This window comes from Nicotiana tabacum, chromosome 9 (genome assembly GCF_000715075.1).
Source record: "Nicotiana tabacum cultivar K326 chromosome 9, ASM71507v2, whole genome shotgun sequence".
Classification (NCBI taxonomy): domain Eukaryota; kingdom Viridiplantae; phylum Streptophyta; class Magnoliopsida; order Solanales; family Solanaceae; genus Nicotiana; species Nicotiana tabacum.
Window position 1 is genome coordinate 101,936,395 of NC_134088.1, and position 17,251 is coordinate 101,953,645.

General features: G+C 37.4%; 2 protein-coding genes across 4 annotated transcripts; one reads left to right on the forward strand and one right to left on the reverse strand.

Annotated features, from left to right (window-relative positions):
• The first annotated feature begins 6,055 nt into the window (after positions 1-6,055).
• On the forward strand, positions 6,056-11,989 carry LOC107796088 (protein SUPPRESSOR OF K(+) TRANSPORT GROWTH DEFECT 1). The gene is made up of 8 exons (XM_016618815.2): positions 6,056-6,859; positions 8,205-8,310; positions 10,120-10,318; positions 10,452-10,520; positions 10,592-10,666; positions 10,777-10,875; positions 11,058-11,213; positions 11,619-11,989. The coding sequence occupies exons 1-8, from the start codon at positions 6,379-6,381 to the stop codon at positions 11,742-11,744; spliced, it is 1,311 nt and encodes a 436-aa protein (XP_016474301.1). The 5' UTR covers positions 6,056-6,378; the 3' UTR covers positions 11,745-11,989.
• A 985-nt stretch (positions 11,990-12,974) lies between these two features.
• Positions 12,975-16,989, reverse strand: LOC107796089 (pentatricopeptide repeat-containing protein At2g27610-like). Of its 3 annotated transcripts, none has more exons than XM_016618818.2 (3): positions 13,725-16,989; positions 13,402-13,542; positions 12,975-13,231 (listed from the first exon to the last, which is right to left on the reverse strand). In XM_016618818.2, the coding sequence occupies exon 1, from the start codon at positions 16,756-16,758 to the stop codon at positions 14,146-14,148; it is 2,613 nt and encodes an 870-aa protein (XP_016474304.1). In that variant the 5' UTR covers positions 16,759-16,989; the 3' UTR covers positions 12,975-13,231; positions 13,402-13,542; positions 13,725-14,145. The 3 variants fall into 3 exon arrangements, with proteins under 3 accessions (XP_016474304.1, XP_075078060.1, XP_075078059.1); XM_075221959.1 differs by having other exon boundaries at positions 13,651-16,989; XM_075221958.1 differs by having other exon boundaries at positions 13,402-16,989.
• Between the last annotated feature and the right edge of the window lie 262 nt (positions 16,990-17,251).

A 17,251-nucleotide genomic window follows, 5' to 3' on the forward strand; every position in this document is an offset into this window, starting at 1 on the left:
AGGCTAAAGATTTCCAAAGTTTGACAGTGAATTTGACTTTACCAATATCTGACTCGGATTGAGATTCTGAGAGTTGGAATAGCTCCGTTATGTCATTTGGGAATTACCTGTAAAATTTGAGGTTATTCCAGATTGAATTGCCATGTTTCGGCATGAGTTATATAATTAAAAATTTCATAAACTCAAAAGTCCGAATCGAGGTGCGAATTATAGTTTTGACGTTGTTTGATGTGATTTGAGACTTTGAGTAGATCTGCGTTATGTTACGGGACTAGTTGGTATATTTGAACGGGATCCCGAGTGGCTTGGGTGAGTTTTAGGGTGAGTTTTGAACGAGTTTGGGCATTTCGGCACTCTGATGATGTTCTGGAATAGTTGAAGTGCGGAAGGCACATTTTGGAGTGCGGAAGGCACAATTTGGAGTGCGGATGTGCGGTCGCGAACTTCCAAAGTGTGGAGGCAGTGGTAATTGTGCGGACCGCAGTTGAAAATGTGCGGACCGCAGTTGAAATTGTGCGGTCCGCATAATTCCTCTCGCGGTTGCAGAAAGGAGATTTTGCAGGTTCGATGGTCCGACTTCGTAAGCTTATATCTTTAAATTTACAAATAATTTGGAGATGATTCAAAAACAAAAGTTGTAGCACTTTGGGTCTAGTTTTCAGAAAGGTATACCATTAATCATTTGGACATTTGTAGAGAAAGTTATGGTCAATTTATTGGATTGAGGCCGCAAAATGTGGGATGTGCGGACCGCACAAAAACAATATGCGGTCAGCACATTGGGAGATCAGATGTGGTACCGTATAAATGAGGGTTTCATCTCATTTTTTATTTTTGGACATAGAGAGCTCGGTTTGTGGCGATATTTCGTGGGTTTTTCAAGAAATTCATCGGGGTAAGTGATTCTAACTCTGATTTGGTTAATATACATGAATATATCATTGTTTTCATCATTCAATTAGCATTTTGAGATGAAAATTTGAGAAAAATTATAGAAACTTCATAAACCATAATTTTAGGATTCGAAGGACAATCCGATGTCAAAATTCGATAATTTTTGTATGGTTGAACTTGTATCAGAACAGGTGTACGGATTTCGTAATTTTTCATTGGGTTTTCAAAAAGTGGGTCTCACATTGACTTTTGGTTGACTTTGACTTAAATTAAATATCTTTCAAATTGCGAATAATTTCTAAAGCTCAAATTGAATTGTTGGTAAATAATTTGCTAGGTTTGATTAGTTTGGAGAATAATTCGAAAGGAAAAGTTGTGGTCGAGTAATCATTTGAAATTATGGAACAAGGTAAGTATCGTGGTTAACCTTGACTTGAGGGAATAGAACCCTTGAATTATTTGTTACGTGAATTTCATGTGTAATAACGTATAGGCGAGATGGTGAGTGCCTATATGTCGTCAAATTGATTGTTTGCATATTTATCTGGAAATCATAAATTATTTTCTTTATCAGGAGTTAATTATTATATTAATTGTTTCTATCATATTCTTCGTCAAATATTAAGTCTTGAATTCATGCTATAATTGCTACATGCTTATTGGACTTATGTGACTTAATTGCTACTTGACATTTAGTATATTAGATAATAAATTGACTATTTTCTCCCTGATTTCTACAATTAATTGCTACTTGTCATTACTTGTTTCCTAAATAATTTATAAATATTGTATGCTTTGTTGCCTAATAATTTCTTATTGAATGTAGTATTTATTGGAGTATTTTTATTACATTTAAGAGTTGTTAAATTATATTGTTGGAGCGGCTTGCACGCCGCAATGGAGATAAAAATGAATATATTGGGGGATCGGGTTGCACGCTGCAACAGATTATATTTTAAGTTTATATTGTTCGAGCGGATTGCACGCCGCAATGGAATTTAATTGAAGGATTATATTGGGAGAAACGGGTTGCACGTTGCAACAGAATGAGAAAAGAAATAATTGGTTATAACTGCTAAAATAATTTCAATTATTGATATGATTTACCTGTCTTACTTCTATTCATGTTATTATTATTATTATTATTATTATTATTATTATTATTATTATTATTATTATTATTATTATTATTATTATTATTATTATTATTATTATTATTATTATTATTATTATTATTATTATTATTATTATTATTTTTATGTACAGGTTAATGTAAGTGACCTGCCTTAGCTTCGTCACTACTTCGTCGAGATTAGGCTCGGTACTTACAGAGTACATGTGGTCGGTTATATTCATACTACACTCTGCACTTCTTGTGCAGATTTCGGAGTTGGTCCCTGCGGCGTACTATAGATTTTGCTCGGATTCAGCTATCAGTGGAGACTTGAGGTATAGTTGCACGGCGTTCGCAGCTCTAAAGTCCCCTTCTACTTTATTTTAGTTGTGTGCTTTCTTTCAGATAGCTTTGTTTTTATTTAGACCATTATTTGTATTATTCTAGAGGCTCGTGCACTTGTGACTTCAGTTCTGGGATGGTATTTAGATATCGTTATTATTTTGGTTTGTTCATTTAAAATTCAGATATTATTCCGCTTGTTGGTTTCTTTACTATTAATTAAAACGGATTGTTAAAAATGGTTTAAATTATTCTAACATTGGCTTACCTAGCAAGTAAAATGTTAGGCGTCATCCGATCTCGAAGGCGAGAATTTCGGGTCGTGACAGCAAGTCTTCCATTTTAGATCAACAACATGCCTAATATCACCATCACTAATCTCAAATCCATCGTCCCCATTCCAAAGAACTTTACATCTCCTAGAGGCCTCTTTATTTTCTTCTAATGTCATTCTTGCTATTGGGGATATATTTGTTATCCATGTCTCAGCAAATCTCCTCATATCAACATGCCTAGTCATGATTTTGCACCTTATTTCTTCTTACATAGATATAATTGACTTATGCCTAGGTCCTACTATCCAGGAATTAAATGTTTCACACATATTATTTTCAACAACATCACACTTAGACACATCACTAAAATAAGCCCTTACCCATAGCTCTTTGTTGTAATCTAGTACATCCTCACATATGTTTCTCCCTAGCAATTACAACCTTGCAAGCTCATCTTTAAACTGGACAACAAATGATGACTTGGCATATCTCCAAAATTGTATCCTTCTTTCTTCACCTTTTCTTTTTAGCCCAGTTGGACCATATATGCCTAGCACACATCCTATGCTCTGCCTTGGGTAGATAGTCCTAAATTACTGGAATTAATCCCTGCAATAAGAATACAAGTTCTAGTTTAGTTTCATTTATAAATACAAAATAATAGACAAAATTATGATGAACAAATAAAGTAATCAAATAGAATGTACCTTTTGACTATCTGACATAACTGTTAAGTTTGTACCATCTCCTAGCTCCAAGTCAACAGCTAGATATTGTATGAACCAAGTTCAAGAATGTTTTGTCTCTTGATCCACAACTGCCCATGCTATTAGAAATATCTGACTGTTCCTATTTTTTCCAACTGCTACCAACAATTCACCTTTATATAACCCCTTCAAGAAGTATCCATCAAAGCCACTGATTCCCCTGCACCCTTCTAACCATCCCTTTTTAAGAGCATCAAAACATACATAAAAGTAGACAAATAAGTGCTTCCCTGGTACAGTGTCACTATCAATTCTTATCCAGCAAGAACTCCCTGGATTTGTCCTCCTAGTTGTGTCAGCATAGTCAGCTAATTTGAAAAATTCTAGCTTCCAATCCCCTATGAACTCCTTCGTTACAATTGCCTTAGCCCTTTATGCTATAGTCCTCCCAACATATAAACCAAACTTCTATCTAACTCATTCCTGAATCTCCTATAGTTTAATGTTTAGCTGTGATACTATCTTGTCCTTGAATTTCCTGGCAATGTATTTAGAAGTGCACAACATGTTCTTATTTTTGGTGGTACACTCATGCCATGGATGATACTTTTTCACCATAAAATCACCAGAATCTCTATATGTGCTTGCATGTAGCTTCCATTTGCACAAACCCTTACTTTTGTACTTAACTATATGTTTCTCATTAGGCTTAAGTGTGAGCTGCACTTTGTTTTCAACAGCATAGGATTGAACAGCCTTCCTAAACTCAACAACACCTTCAAAGACCATACCAAGTTCAAAAATAGCCAACCAACAGTCTAGGTCAAACCTGAGCTTCTTACTACTCCTTCTAGCTGGTAAGTCAATACCAAGTTCAACTAGCACATCTAGCTCATCTTGACTATCATCACTTCTTATATCACTACTATCATAGTAATCCTCACCACCCCCTCCCCAATTTTTCAGTATATTTGTCTCTCTTACTTGTCCTTTCAATGTCATCAAAACCTATGTGTGCTCCAGCTTCCCCTAGCTCAATCTCATCAGTTGGAGTAGGTTTCTTCTTCTTCTTCTTCTTCTTTAGCTTTTCTTTCATCTTTTCTTTCTCCAGAATCTTCCTTCTTCTTTCTTTCCTTATTGCTATTAATTCCTCATCTAACTGACTATCATATTCCTCAGGTATATCATCTAAATCAGTGTCACTAGACAACAAATCTGATAAATCCACCTCTGTATTTTCACCACCAGCATCTAAATCTCTCTCTCCATTTTCAATTTGAATGTTTTCTACAGCTGTATTTACTGTAGCCTCCACAACCTGTTCAGCATATTGTTCTGCCCTATTCTCATCATGCAATGAGTTATTAATTATTTCAACCACCTATGGCCCACAGATAAGAGCAATTGGGACCGCCTCCAAATGGGGTCCCCAATAACATGATAAACAAATAAGTCTAATACCCCCTCTTTGCAATGACAGCCAATATTATACAATTGTTCATCATTTTCAATGTGTTCAAACTTTTCTGACCTAGAATTAAATACATAAAAACCCTTAACATAAACATACCCTCAAGCTCAAACAAGGATAAATAGTCCTTATCTATATGAAACTCTTTTACCTCACAAATGTATTTGGCGACAGGAGCTTCGGTAAAAACTCCACCGTGATGAAAACGGAAAAGAATATATTTCTGACATGTCTTCGATTTTACCCTACAATAAGAAGAAAAAAGGCAAAAGAAAGACACACGTCAGAGGATTCACAAATGAAAACCGTAATTTTCCATCTGAAATTTCAAAAATACCATCGTAACAACAAAACCCAAAATATACTATAAATACACTATTAAAATAGGTAAATCGACACTTGCCAGTATTGTAAAGCACGAACTAGAACACTAGTGATATGTAAAGCAAACAATGAAGGTCCACTGTAAGAATCGATCCAAACAAAAACTGAATGCAATGTAGTACAGATGAAATTTCGGACGAATTTTGGATTATCTAGCCTTCAAATGAACGGACAATGACTGAGAATCCATGGTTTCATCTCCTAGGGCTTGGGATTTTGGTTTAGCGGGGTGAGAGAGACGATGTGTGCATATGGAAAATTAAGTGGGTGTGGGTTATTTTACTTAAGTGGGTGCGGGTTATTTTCACGGGGGCGAGTTATTTATATGGTACAAGATCATATTTCCGGTAGGGAGTTACGTGGATAATTAACCCAAGTGGCAGAAAGTAATTCGTTAACTTTACATGTGGGCAGCGGTTATGAACACGCGCCTAAGTTAAAGCACATGTTAGTGTTTTGTGTTTAAATGACACATGAGATAAGGGGTTGAAGCGTCAAAATGAAAAAGGTCTGAGTAGAGGTGCCAAAATAAAAAACGGAGTCAATTTAAAGGGGCCATTTATGAGTTTGACCTACTTAAATATTCAAAAGTTAACCCATAGTAAATTCTCAAACTAAAAAACCTCAAAACTCAAAAGCCTTTTCTAAATATGTACTTACTTCTTTAATTGTTTTCTCTTTAACTTTTCTAGTAACAAATACGAATATGGTTTCAAATGTTACCAAAAAAGCTCGAAGTGATTCCAATAATTTTCAAAATTTTACGATGCCATACCGCAATAAATAAAGTTATTGTTTCCTTAACACGCACGTGAGTCTCACGCGTACTTCCCATAAACTTTTCCCCGAATAAGAACCCAAACCCACTCTGCTATAATTCAACGTTCAAACTCTGAATTTTGGATTCTTTCAAAAATGTTTTCTTCTTCCATAATCCATTTTCCTATTACCTTCTATCTCTAATCTTTCTTTAAACACAAAAAAAGGAAAAAATGCTCAAAAACTTCAGAAATTACAAAAAGATCAATTACTCAAACACTGTTCTCAGCTCTGATCAAATCAAAAAAAGATCCCAACTTTTAGGGTTCCAATTTCAAAATCATTTTTTTTTTTCAGATACCCTTTTGAGTTCTGACCAAAACCCATAAACTTTCTTTTGGAAAATTATTGTGGTTTTCTATATGATCGAAGATGTATAGCAATTTTAAAGAGCAAGCAATAGAGTACGTTAGGCAAGCAGTACAAGAAGACAATGCTGAAAACTATGCGAAGGCATTTCCTTTATATATGAATGCTCTAGAGTACTTTAAAACTCATTTGAAGTACGAGAAAAACCCTAAGATTAAGGAAGCAATTACTCAGAAGTTTACAGAGTACTTGCGCCGGGCCGAGGAGATTCGGGCCGTGCTAGATGAAGGTGGTGGAAGTGGGCCTGGTTCAAATGGAGGTGATGGAGCTGTGGTTGCTAAGCCCAAGACTAAGCCCAAAGATGGTGGTGAAGATGGTGGGGGGGAGGATCCTGAGAAAGATAAGCTTAGAGCTGGGCTTAATTCGGCGATTATTAGGGAGAAGCCTAATGTGAAGTGGAATGATGTTGCTGGATTGGAAAGTGCTAAACAGGCGTTGCAGGAAGCTGTTATTTTGCCTGTCAAGTTCCCTCAGTTCTTTACAGGTGTGCGTGTGTGTGTGTGTGTTTGGTCTTGTTGGATTTATTTGTGTTTTTGCCTGTTAGTAAAGATTTGATTTATGGTTTTCTTGTGATTCTAAAGTAGTTTTGAGAGGTTTATTATCTTGTGGTAAAGGAAGTAGCTTTAAGATGTTAGGCGTGGTTTGACGTAGATTGGTAGTAGAGGGATTATAGTACTTATTATGCGGTGAAAATTACAGGTAGTTATACAGAGTATTGTATTGCAAACCAAACATTGTATCAGTTATGCCGAATTTATGCTGCTATTGTTTTTCCTTTACCCCTTATTGCTATACATTGAATGATTGGATACTCTTGAGATTCTGGGAAGAGAAGTCTTGATTTTAGAAAGATTTTTTTTTGAGAAGGTAACATATTTGTATATTAGTATATAGACTTCACTAAAATTGTGAAGTCACCCATAATTACAAAAGAGAGTCAAAACACTTATAATCCTTGGTCTTCTCACAAGGATTCTAGAACATCAAAAATGGATTCATGATCCTCCAAAAACTTTCCTTTACTCCAAAAATAGAAAAGAGCTAGACATTTCATCTTCATCTTCTGGATGTTACTGAACTTGTCTTCAAAGCATCTCTGATTTCTCTCTTCCCAGATTGTCCACCATATGCAGGTTGGGACAATTCTCCATCTCTCTTTATGTCTAGAAAGATTACCCTCTTTATTCCAGCAAGGTAGAACTTCAAGTATTCTTCCTGGCATTGCCCATAAATTCCCCTTAAGTTGATGAAAATTCTCCATAATTGTACAGTCAACTTGCAATGCAAAAAGAGATGACTAATTGTTTCTGCCTCCTCTCCACATAAGTAACAATGCTTTTAACTTATGTCAAAATTGGGGTTACATGGGTTCCACTAGTTCCTAGTTGTTAACTACCAATGGAAGAAGTAAGTTTGACTGTTTACCTATTGTACATTTTAAACCCTTTCAATTTGAGGATCACAAAGTGCCAGTTTTGCCTGTGGATTAGTGATTTTGTGGATGAGCTATTTGTTGTACTCTCTAAATGCTTTGGACATGGAAGCTTGATAGGTATCATCAATTTGACCGTGTAATAGCTTGGAGTATGAGAGATGAACTGCGAATCCCATATTTTAAAGTTTTGCTTTATAGTTGCTCTGAGGATTCATGTTACAGCTCATCCAAAAAAGTAATGGTGGGATAAAAATCATTAAGGCAGGGAAATTGTGAGTAATTATGTTCGTTTTCTTTTTGTGGTACGTTAGAGATGGTTGAGTAGTTTTGCTACGGGTGCATCACCTAATCATCATAATTTGCGTGTTGTTTTCTCTTTCTCATGTCCCTTCAGGCAAGAGGCGGCCATGGAGAGCTTTTCTTCTATATGGTCCTCCCGGGACAGGAAAGTCTTACTTGGCCAAAGCTGTTGCTACTGAAGCAGAATCCACTTTTTTTAGGTATTTGTCTTCCTAAGCAATTGTTTTTGTTTATAATGTTCGTCCATTTTGCTGCACTTGGAGCTATCAACTTCAGATATTTCCTGATTTACTGCAATTTGTTTTAGGAAAAAACCAAGGGCTGTTTTCTATATTGCAAATTTTGTACATCATATCCTCATTAGTAGAAAAGAACTTGAGCAAAATGAGAATCTGCTTAGCAAGCCTTAAGATTATAAAGGAAAAATTATGGAATACCAACACGTAGAAGAAGTCGGGGGTGAAGATGCAACTGATTGCTGCCATTTGTTTGTTAGGTTTTTTCTTTTATTTCCTGTATGGTTTTTATGGCCTTTGTTTCTCAAATTTTTTTTTTTTTTTTTTCTTCTTCTCATAATTGTTGCTTTCATATAATTTGGTGCCTGATTTAAAAGAATCCGAAGTGAAGTAGTAATGAATGTGAAGGGCTCAGTTACTAATTACAGAATGTGGTTTATTATCCAAGCCTAGACTTTTACATTGACTGTGTTTTTTACTTGGAGTTGGTGGGATGGCTTGTGTCTTTGCTCAGAGTTGACCGATCTAAGCCTCTTTATATGCTCAAGACGCTCAGAACGTTTATATGCTCAAGACAGATCTTTCTCCTTGTTTATCGTGGGAGATGCTTTTGTGCTCATAAATTATAGTATTTACGTTGGCTCTACTTCTGTTAAGGATTTATGATTCTTTTTTTTATGAGTTTCTTTTCCTCTAAAGATGTCATATCTGGATCATCCGCCTCAGTGGTGTGCCACTTGCAGATCTATACATCTAGGGCAGAATGTAATGTTGGAATTGGTTGATATATATACTCTTGTATTCGAGAGTGTTGAATGTTTTCTTTTGATACCAATTTAACAGCCGCCCAAATGAAGGAGTGCATCCAGCCTCCGTCATTATATCAATGACTTTGCCTAGATGTGCATTTTAGGAAGTATTCAGGATGTGAAGACTATAGTATAGCATGTGGGGATGACCAATAAGCCTGTCATTTTGGGTTTTATGGTTCAGCTTCTCAACTGGTATGTGGTTTTAACCACCTGATGGAATGATCTCAGAGTTCTCCTGTTTGTGGGAAATTCGGATAACTCTGCCAATGTACGTGCTGCAAACCCATAAATGTTAAGATCAGACCAGTATATTTGTACTATTTTGATGTAGAGAAGAGTCAAATTGAGCTTTCAGCTAAGGCCTTGGTTGTGATTGCAGTCATTTTAATAAAAAGTTTCAAACTTACAATAATAAATTTTAGTAGGGTTATATGAGCTCGATCCATCAGCTTTGTTTGTCGCAAAGTAACTTCCGGTTGAGGTCAACGTTTAGAGCTTTTGCTTCATAGAAGCTATGCTTTAATAGCTAATCCCCCCCCCCCTCCCCCCAAACCAAAAGAAAAAGTTGCCCTGCCGAGGTCATATGGATGCCTTGCATTTTTGGTATAGGGAAAACCATGCTATAGCATTTGAAGTTATTGGTTTGATGTTTTTCTGAAAGCAAAAAATAAGATGTATAATGACTACTTCCCTGAAAATTTGAGGCGCTCTGCTGCCATAATATGCTGGCAATGTAAGATGCCTGATTTATTTAATGACCCTACCTGCAAGTACTCTGAAATATCTGCAGTTTCCGCTGGTAATAAATCTTCCAACTGCACTATGGATTTCTCTTTTAAACTTGCATATAACGATCTAGATGAATGTATATAAACATGAGTTGCTTGCATGAATATTGTCGTGCCATTTTCAAGAACTTAGGCCATAAAGTTGGCGAGTGCCAACTGCTATTTTCATGCAGTGTCTCATCATCAGACCTTGTATCCAAGTGGATGGGTGAAAGTGAGAAGCTAGTTTCAAACCTTTTCCAAATGGCTCGTGAAAGTGCTCCTTCCATTATATTCGTTGATGAAATCGATTCCCTGTGTGGACAGCGAGGAGAAGGAAATGAGAGTGAAGCTTCCCGACGTATTAAAACAGAACTCCTTGTGCAGATGCAGGTAATTGATTTATCGTGGCTATGGTGTGATTCTTTGATCTCTCATAACCACCCCTTCCCCCATCAGAAAGAAAAGAGGAAGAGAAATCCCCCTGGCTAAATACGCCTTTTTCTTATTCAATTTGTATTTTCAGGGTGTTGGACACAATGATGATAAAGTTCTTGTACTTGCAGCAACAAATACACCCTATGCCCTAGATCAGGTATAGAATGATCTGCGGTATAAAGTAGCATATCATAGAAGTCTTTTGCTGACAGATATTGTTCTCTACAGGCTATACGGCGAAGATTTGATAAGCGTATCTACATTCCTCTCCCAGATCTGAAGGCACGGCAACACATGTTCAAAGTAAATCCTGTTCTGTTATTTTTCTCGGAAAGTGAAGTTCATGAAATATATACTGCTATTACTCTTGTCAGAACTTTAGGTTATTTAGTTTGGCTTGTCACACCTTGCAGGTTCACTTAGGCGATACCCCCCATAACTTGAGCGAGAGTGACTTTGAAGACCTGGCCCGTAAGACAGAGGGGTTTTCTGGTTCAGATATTTCCGTTTGCGTAAGTCTGGAGCCTAATGAGTTTGACTTTATGTAGTACGTCTGACATGTCCGTTGCCAGTTTGTAGTTTGGGAAGAAATCTTTTCTCCAACTCCAATCCCGCCTGGTAAACAATGAAGGAAAACAAGGGTGCAATTCCTCTATGTTCTGCTAATGTATGTATACTTGCTCTTCCTGGACAGGTCAAGGACGTGCTATTTGAACCTGTACGTAAAACGCAAGATGCTATGTTCTTTACTCAGACTTCTAATGGTACCTGGGTGCCATGTGGACCAAAGCAACCGGGTGCTGTGCAGACAACTATGCAGGAGCTTGCTGCTAAAGGACTTGCATCCCAGGTACTCTGGATACATCTATAGTTTGAGATCGCTACGATAATTAATTTTTCACTTGGCCGCTAAACTGTATCTTGTGCTTATATGGGTTTTAGCTGGATATATTGGGGGTCAATAGTTGCACATTCCTGGAAACTTGACTTCCTTGAGTCATTCAGTAATTAAGTGTGATTCTACTGTATATTTTGATAAGGTTTACGCATCATACACGTATGTTGAACTACATACAAAAGAGATGGAGCAGTTACTGAACTACATCTTCATAAGTTTCTATCCTGAATGGCTAGATTACCCAAAAGAAAGGGTAGCCGATATCACCTGATATTTTAGTATGATATGGGTTTGGATAAGTTGTCCTTCTAACTGGATGGACTAGTTAAAACAGCTTGCTGTTTAATGCCTTTGCAGATAATCCCGCCACCCATTACAAAGACAGACTTTGACAAGGTTCTCGCACGTCAAAGACCAACAGTGAGTAAATCTGACCTTGAAGTGCATGACAGATTCACAAAGGAGTTTGGAGAAGAAGGTTGAAGAAATTGATTCATCACTGGTAACTGCTATACCTGGAGTTGCCATGATTTGTATTCTCTGCTTCTTGTATGAAAAATTTGCGATATTCATCATAGGCTCTTCAAACGGGATGTTGACATTCTTTACCCTTTTAGGAATTGTGTTAGTTTTAGCTTTGCATGTATCTATCATTGTCAAGACAACATTGCAAGAATCTTTGGTTGTATGCCTTTTACAATTCTAATTGCAATCACTTTATTCACAAATTGTCAGCACTTGCTCCCATTCTTTTATATTGTAGCTTCTCCGGAAATGCCAAACCTGCTGGTTGAATGGTGACAATGAATAGTGCAAAAGTTAGTAACCTCTCTTTTCTTGTGATCAGCTTAATTAATGTGACAGTTTAACTAGAATTTCCGAGTGTTACCGGTTGGGAATATATTAAAGGAAAAAGTACTGCTGCTCTGTTTATAGTGAGACATCAAACAATTTCCAAGTGTTTACCTGACATCAAAGACTTGCCATCAAAGAACAAAATAGTGAGAATTGGTTCCTCATCTGCAACATTCCAGTCGATGTTAAACTGAATCACCAGCCTCCAAATTTAAATTTCAGTCATGTTTGTAGTCATTTCATAACCTCCTACTTACCTTTTTTAAGTTTTCAAGGTGATGCCTCTTAAGTAAAATACAAGTGTGCTCAAGCTCATGATTGGTGCAAGCTTCATCTTCAAATGGATCTAACATGTGTGGGCGCACATTCTTTTAAACATTTCTTAACTAATAACCTATATCACTGTGGTTATTAGGATATGGCAGATGCATGAAGACTCAATCATACTTTGACTGCATGTGGATTATAAGTATATCTATATTGCATGAACGAATCATATTACTTGAACAATCTAATCGGTCAGTCAATTAGAATCATGAAATACATGACTGAATAAACGACTCATTCTTCATTAATAGGAATCACGAACGGTAGCAAAACAATCCAAGTTGCATAATAAGATCCATCATAACCTAGAACAAATTTAGCTCAAGATAGGACTTTAAGAACATCATTGTTGAACTCCTGAACATCAAGAATCTAGGAATTAAATAAGTAGAAAGAAAAAGAATATCTGGTTAAAACCCTTGTCTTGTCAAGAATTCTTTTCTCAGTCCTTGTTCTCTCCTCAAAAACTCCATCCAAGATTCCTTTTAGACATACTACAAGCTTCTCTTACAGAACCCCCCCCCCCCCCCCAAGAATCCTCACCAAACAAGGAAACCTAACAATTTCCAGAAAACATAGTTGACCACAGATGCACACAAGTCGAAAAGCCAGTACATATGCACAACCTCTCTTCTCCAAGTCTGATGTATACACGCACAAAGGTCAACAGAATCAAAAGATTGGCGAATATGCACCAGCATCCCAGCACATATGTGCTAGGCAACTGCTATTCCATTTTTCTCCCCTCGTCTTTGTAGCTACGTCCTCATTAGCAATTGAGTCCGAAGCTTCATGTTGCCAGTAACAAAGGAAGAAAATAGTGAGGATTTAGTCAAGTTTCAAAAAATCAGGGAAAACCTAAGATAATTCAACTCATTGCGTCAATATAAAAATCAACTCATCAGTTAGATGAACTTCAGTAATGTAGCAAGGCATAAACACATTTAAAGGTTCTCACCAGTATCTGAATCAATAGCAGCATCGAGGATATAGATCTTCTAGAAGAGGTTTATATGGGTAGCAGGGAGATCTCCATGGTTTCAGCCAGGTTAAAAGACATTACTGAATGGTCCTTCCTGGGCGCGTTTATTTCCAGATCCTTCATGAATTTGGCATGCTCAGTAGGTTATAATGAGAACATAATCATAAAGAAGAGTAGAAATGAAAGAGCAGCTAGTTGATCTTTGCATCGTTGCTGCAAGATCACCTTTTCTATAGAATACAGCCTTAGGAGCATCAAGGCCAGAAAAACCATGTTGAACAGCATACTAGCAGACGTACTTTGAATCTGGGGGTAGTGACAAGAGGCACCACCTCTTGTAGCTGCAGGAGAAAACCCCTCCACTCAAATTAACGCTTCTGACTGTTATCTCTAAGGCCGATCAGGGTGTTGACTGCTCTTGAAAGATCAGCCAAAATAAGAACTCTGCTATCTCCTCAGTCCGTAAATAAAATCTCATGACTTCCCTAAGATATCTGAAGTTGGCATAGTCTCTGTTTCTTCCTCTTGACAATGCAGTATCAAAGGTTGGATCCATGAACATTACAACCATTATGATAGCACTATCTGGAAGCTGATAATTGATGCAACTCTGGATATAGGCCTGTCAGCTAAAGCTCCATTAGCTAATGGAACCTTTGCCTCTATAAACACCAACAATGATATGCTGATATCTCTTAGTTCTTTCGAAGGAGCTTCAATTCACCAATAATCACCACACGAGCATAGACCTCCTTTAAAGTGATGGAATCTATTTGAATCCCTGACAACAATTTCCCTTCCTTCTATCTTTGAGATTAACTTAATAACAGTGTGACAGTCACCACAGACTCTGAGATTCTTCACAATGTGGATAGGAATTCCCGGAGATGTGGCAATTAATCCAAAAGCAATAGCTAACCTTTCACTATGCCGAGAAAGAATGGCTTCTTTATGTTCATCTTCCACGTCATGAAGAACATAATTCATATCTGGCTTATACCCTGCATCCTTCAACCAGACGTTTAACTCATCAAGTTTCATGTATATACTGTCAGATAAGGGATGTGAAACATCACCCGCCATGAATGAGTAGGTCTTGTTCTTAACCTCAATCCAGCTATAACCAATCTCCTTTTTAACTTTTCTCACATCCATTAGTTTTCTTACTTTTGCTCTTTCTTGCCAATTTCCAGTTGCAGCATAGAGATTAGATAGGAGGACATATGCAGCTGAGTCCTCAGGCTGAAGGGAAATTAGATTATCTGCGGCAAGTTTCCCAAGCTCTACATTGCGGTGAACTCGGCTTGCTGCCAGAAGAGTACGCCATACGATAGCACCAGCAGGAAATGGCATTCCGTTGATAAGAGCCATGGCTTTATCCAGCATACCAGCTCGGCTATACAAGTCTACCATGCAAGAGTAGATCTCCATTGTTGGTGAAATATGTAAGTCGTTTACCATCATGTCAAAATACTTTTGACCTTCATTCAGCAGTCCTGCATGAGTACAGGCAGAAATAACTCCAATGAAAGTTATATTATCCATTTCTAAATTCCTTTTTCGCATTTCCTCGAATATCTTTAGAGCTTTTCTGCCATAACCATGTTGTGCATATCCTGATATCATTGAGTTCCATGAGACTAAGTCTCTTTCTTGCTGTCTCTTGAAAACCTCATTTGCACTTTCTATGTTCCCTCTTTTAGCGTACATAGTAACCAGGGCACTGCTCACACATAAAGCATTACTGTGACCTGATTTTATTGAGCTTGCATGAAATTGTTTTCCTTGCTCCACCGATGCCATGGAAGTAGTGCATGCATTGATGACACTGGAGAAGGTAAACTCATTTGGCCAAACCCCACTTTTGGATAATTGCCGGAAAACTCTCACAGCACCTTGAATGTCTCCTCTTTGCGCATAACCAGATATCATAGCAGACCAAGCAATGATGTCCTTTTCATCAATCTCTTCAAAAACTTTTGCAGCCTCACCAATATTTCCTGTTTTCACATAAGCGTCTAATAATGCAGTTCCTACAGTAGGTGAACCTTCGTACTTGGTTTTGATAATTTCTGCGTGTACTTGGAACAAAGAAATAGAGGGTTGAGCAGCAAGAATAGTTGAATAAGTGAAATCGTTTGGTCTAATACCATCCTTTTTCATTTGGCAAAAGAGATTTGCTGCTTGCTCTGGTCTATTATTCTGCATATACGCCCCAATCATCGCTGTCCAAGAAACCACATTCCTGAATGTGTGCATCATACAGAATAAGTTGAAGGCATCATCCATTTCCCCACACTTAGTATAAGAGACCATGAGTGCCGTTCTAATATTATTGTCTAAATAGAACCCGTTCTTTGTTACGCGACCATGAAGCTGCCGAGCAAAAACCAATTCTTTAAGGTTAGTACATAATTTGACAGCTGTAACATAGATCGACCGCGTCAGTTCCACACCTGCAAGTCTCATCATGTGGAACAACTTAACTGCTTCAGAATAAAGCCCATTAATCACAAGACCAGCAATCATGCCATTCCAAGACACTTCATTCCTATTTCCCATACTTTTAAATACAACTGTGGCCTCTCTAACCATCCCAGACTTCAAATACATATTGATCAAAGAATTTCCCACAGATGTTATCACCTCAAAACCACACTTGATAACCATAGTATGCACTTGAATTCCTTTTTCAACTGCACATTTATCGGCCAAAACTCCAAGAACTGTTGCAAAAGTAAACGCATTAGGATTAACTCCTCCAACTAACATCATATGAAACACTTGTAACGCTCTATCAACCAGCTTATTGCACGAATAACCCGAAAGCAACGAAGTCCAAGTCACAACATTCTTGTCCTCCATTTCGTCAAACACTCTCTGACCTTCATCCGCGTTCTCCATTTTCATGTACATGTCAACAAGTGAAGTCCCAACACTAACATTGTCAAAATAACCGGATCTTATACAGAGAGCATGCACTTGTTTACCAAAAGTTAGATCAGACAGGCATGCACAGACCTTCAATATACAAGAAACGCTAGATCCATCAATCAAAAGTCCTGTACGATGAATACCCACAAAGAGATTCAGAGCCTCTTCATTGAAACTGTTCCTGGAGTACTCAAAAAGTAAGTGATTGTTCAGAGAAACTCTCTGTAGATTTTCATCAAACAGGTGGTGCGCGTGGCGATAATCTGAACATTCAGCTGGTTCAGTTTGAGTTTCTGCTGCCAAATCAATGGCGTGCGAATGAGAACAATAATGGTTGTCTAATGGATTCTTGAAATGCAGGAGCGGCCTTATTTTTTTAAAACAGGGCCTTACAATCATTGCTCGTTTTGCTGGCTTTACAGTTGGAACCGTTAGAACTGAAATTTAAATGTTCGTCTCTGAATCGGGTCGAGTTGTCATGACCCGCCAAGCTTTTACACTATATATCTGTTGGTAACCCTATAAAGTGAGATTTATAAGGGAGAAATTTAAAAATAGCCACATTTACAAGTGGTAATTGAAAAATAGTCACAGTTTCAAAAGTAATCGAACTTTAACCATTTTTTAAAACAGGGCCTTACAATCATTGCTCGTTTTGCTGGCTTTACAGCTGGAACCGTTGGAACTGAAATTTAAACGTTCGTCTCTGAATCGGGTCGAGTTGTCACGACCCGCTAAGCCTTTACACTATATATCTGTTGGTAACCCTATAAAGTGAGATTTATAAGGGAGAAATTCAAAAATAGCCACATTTACAAGTGGTAATTGAAAAATAGTCACAGTTTCAAAAGTAATCAAAATTTAGTCTTTTTTTATGTAAAGATAAATCTGA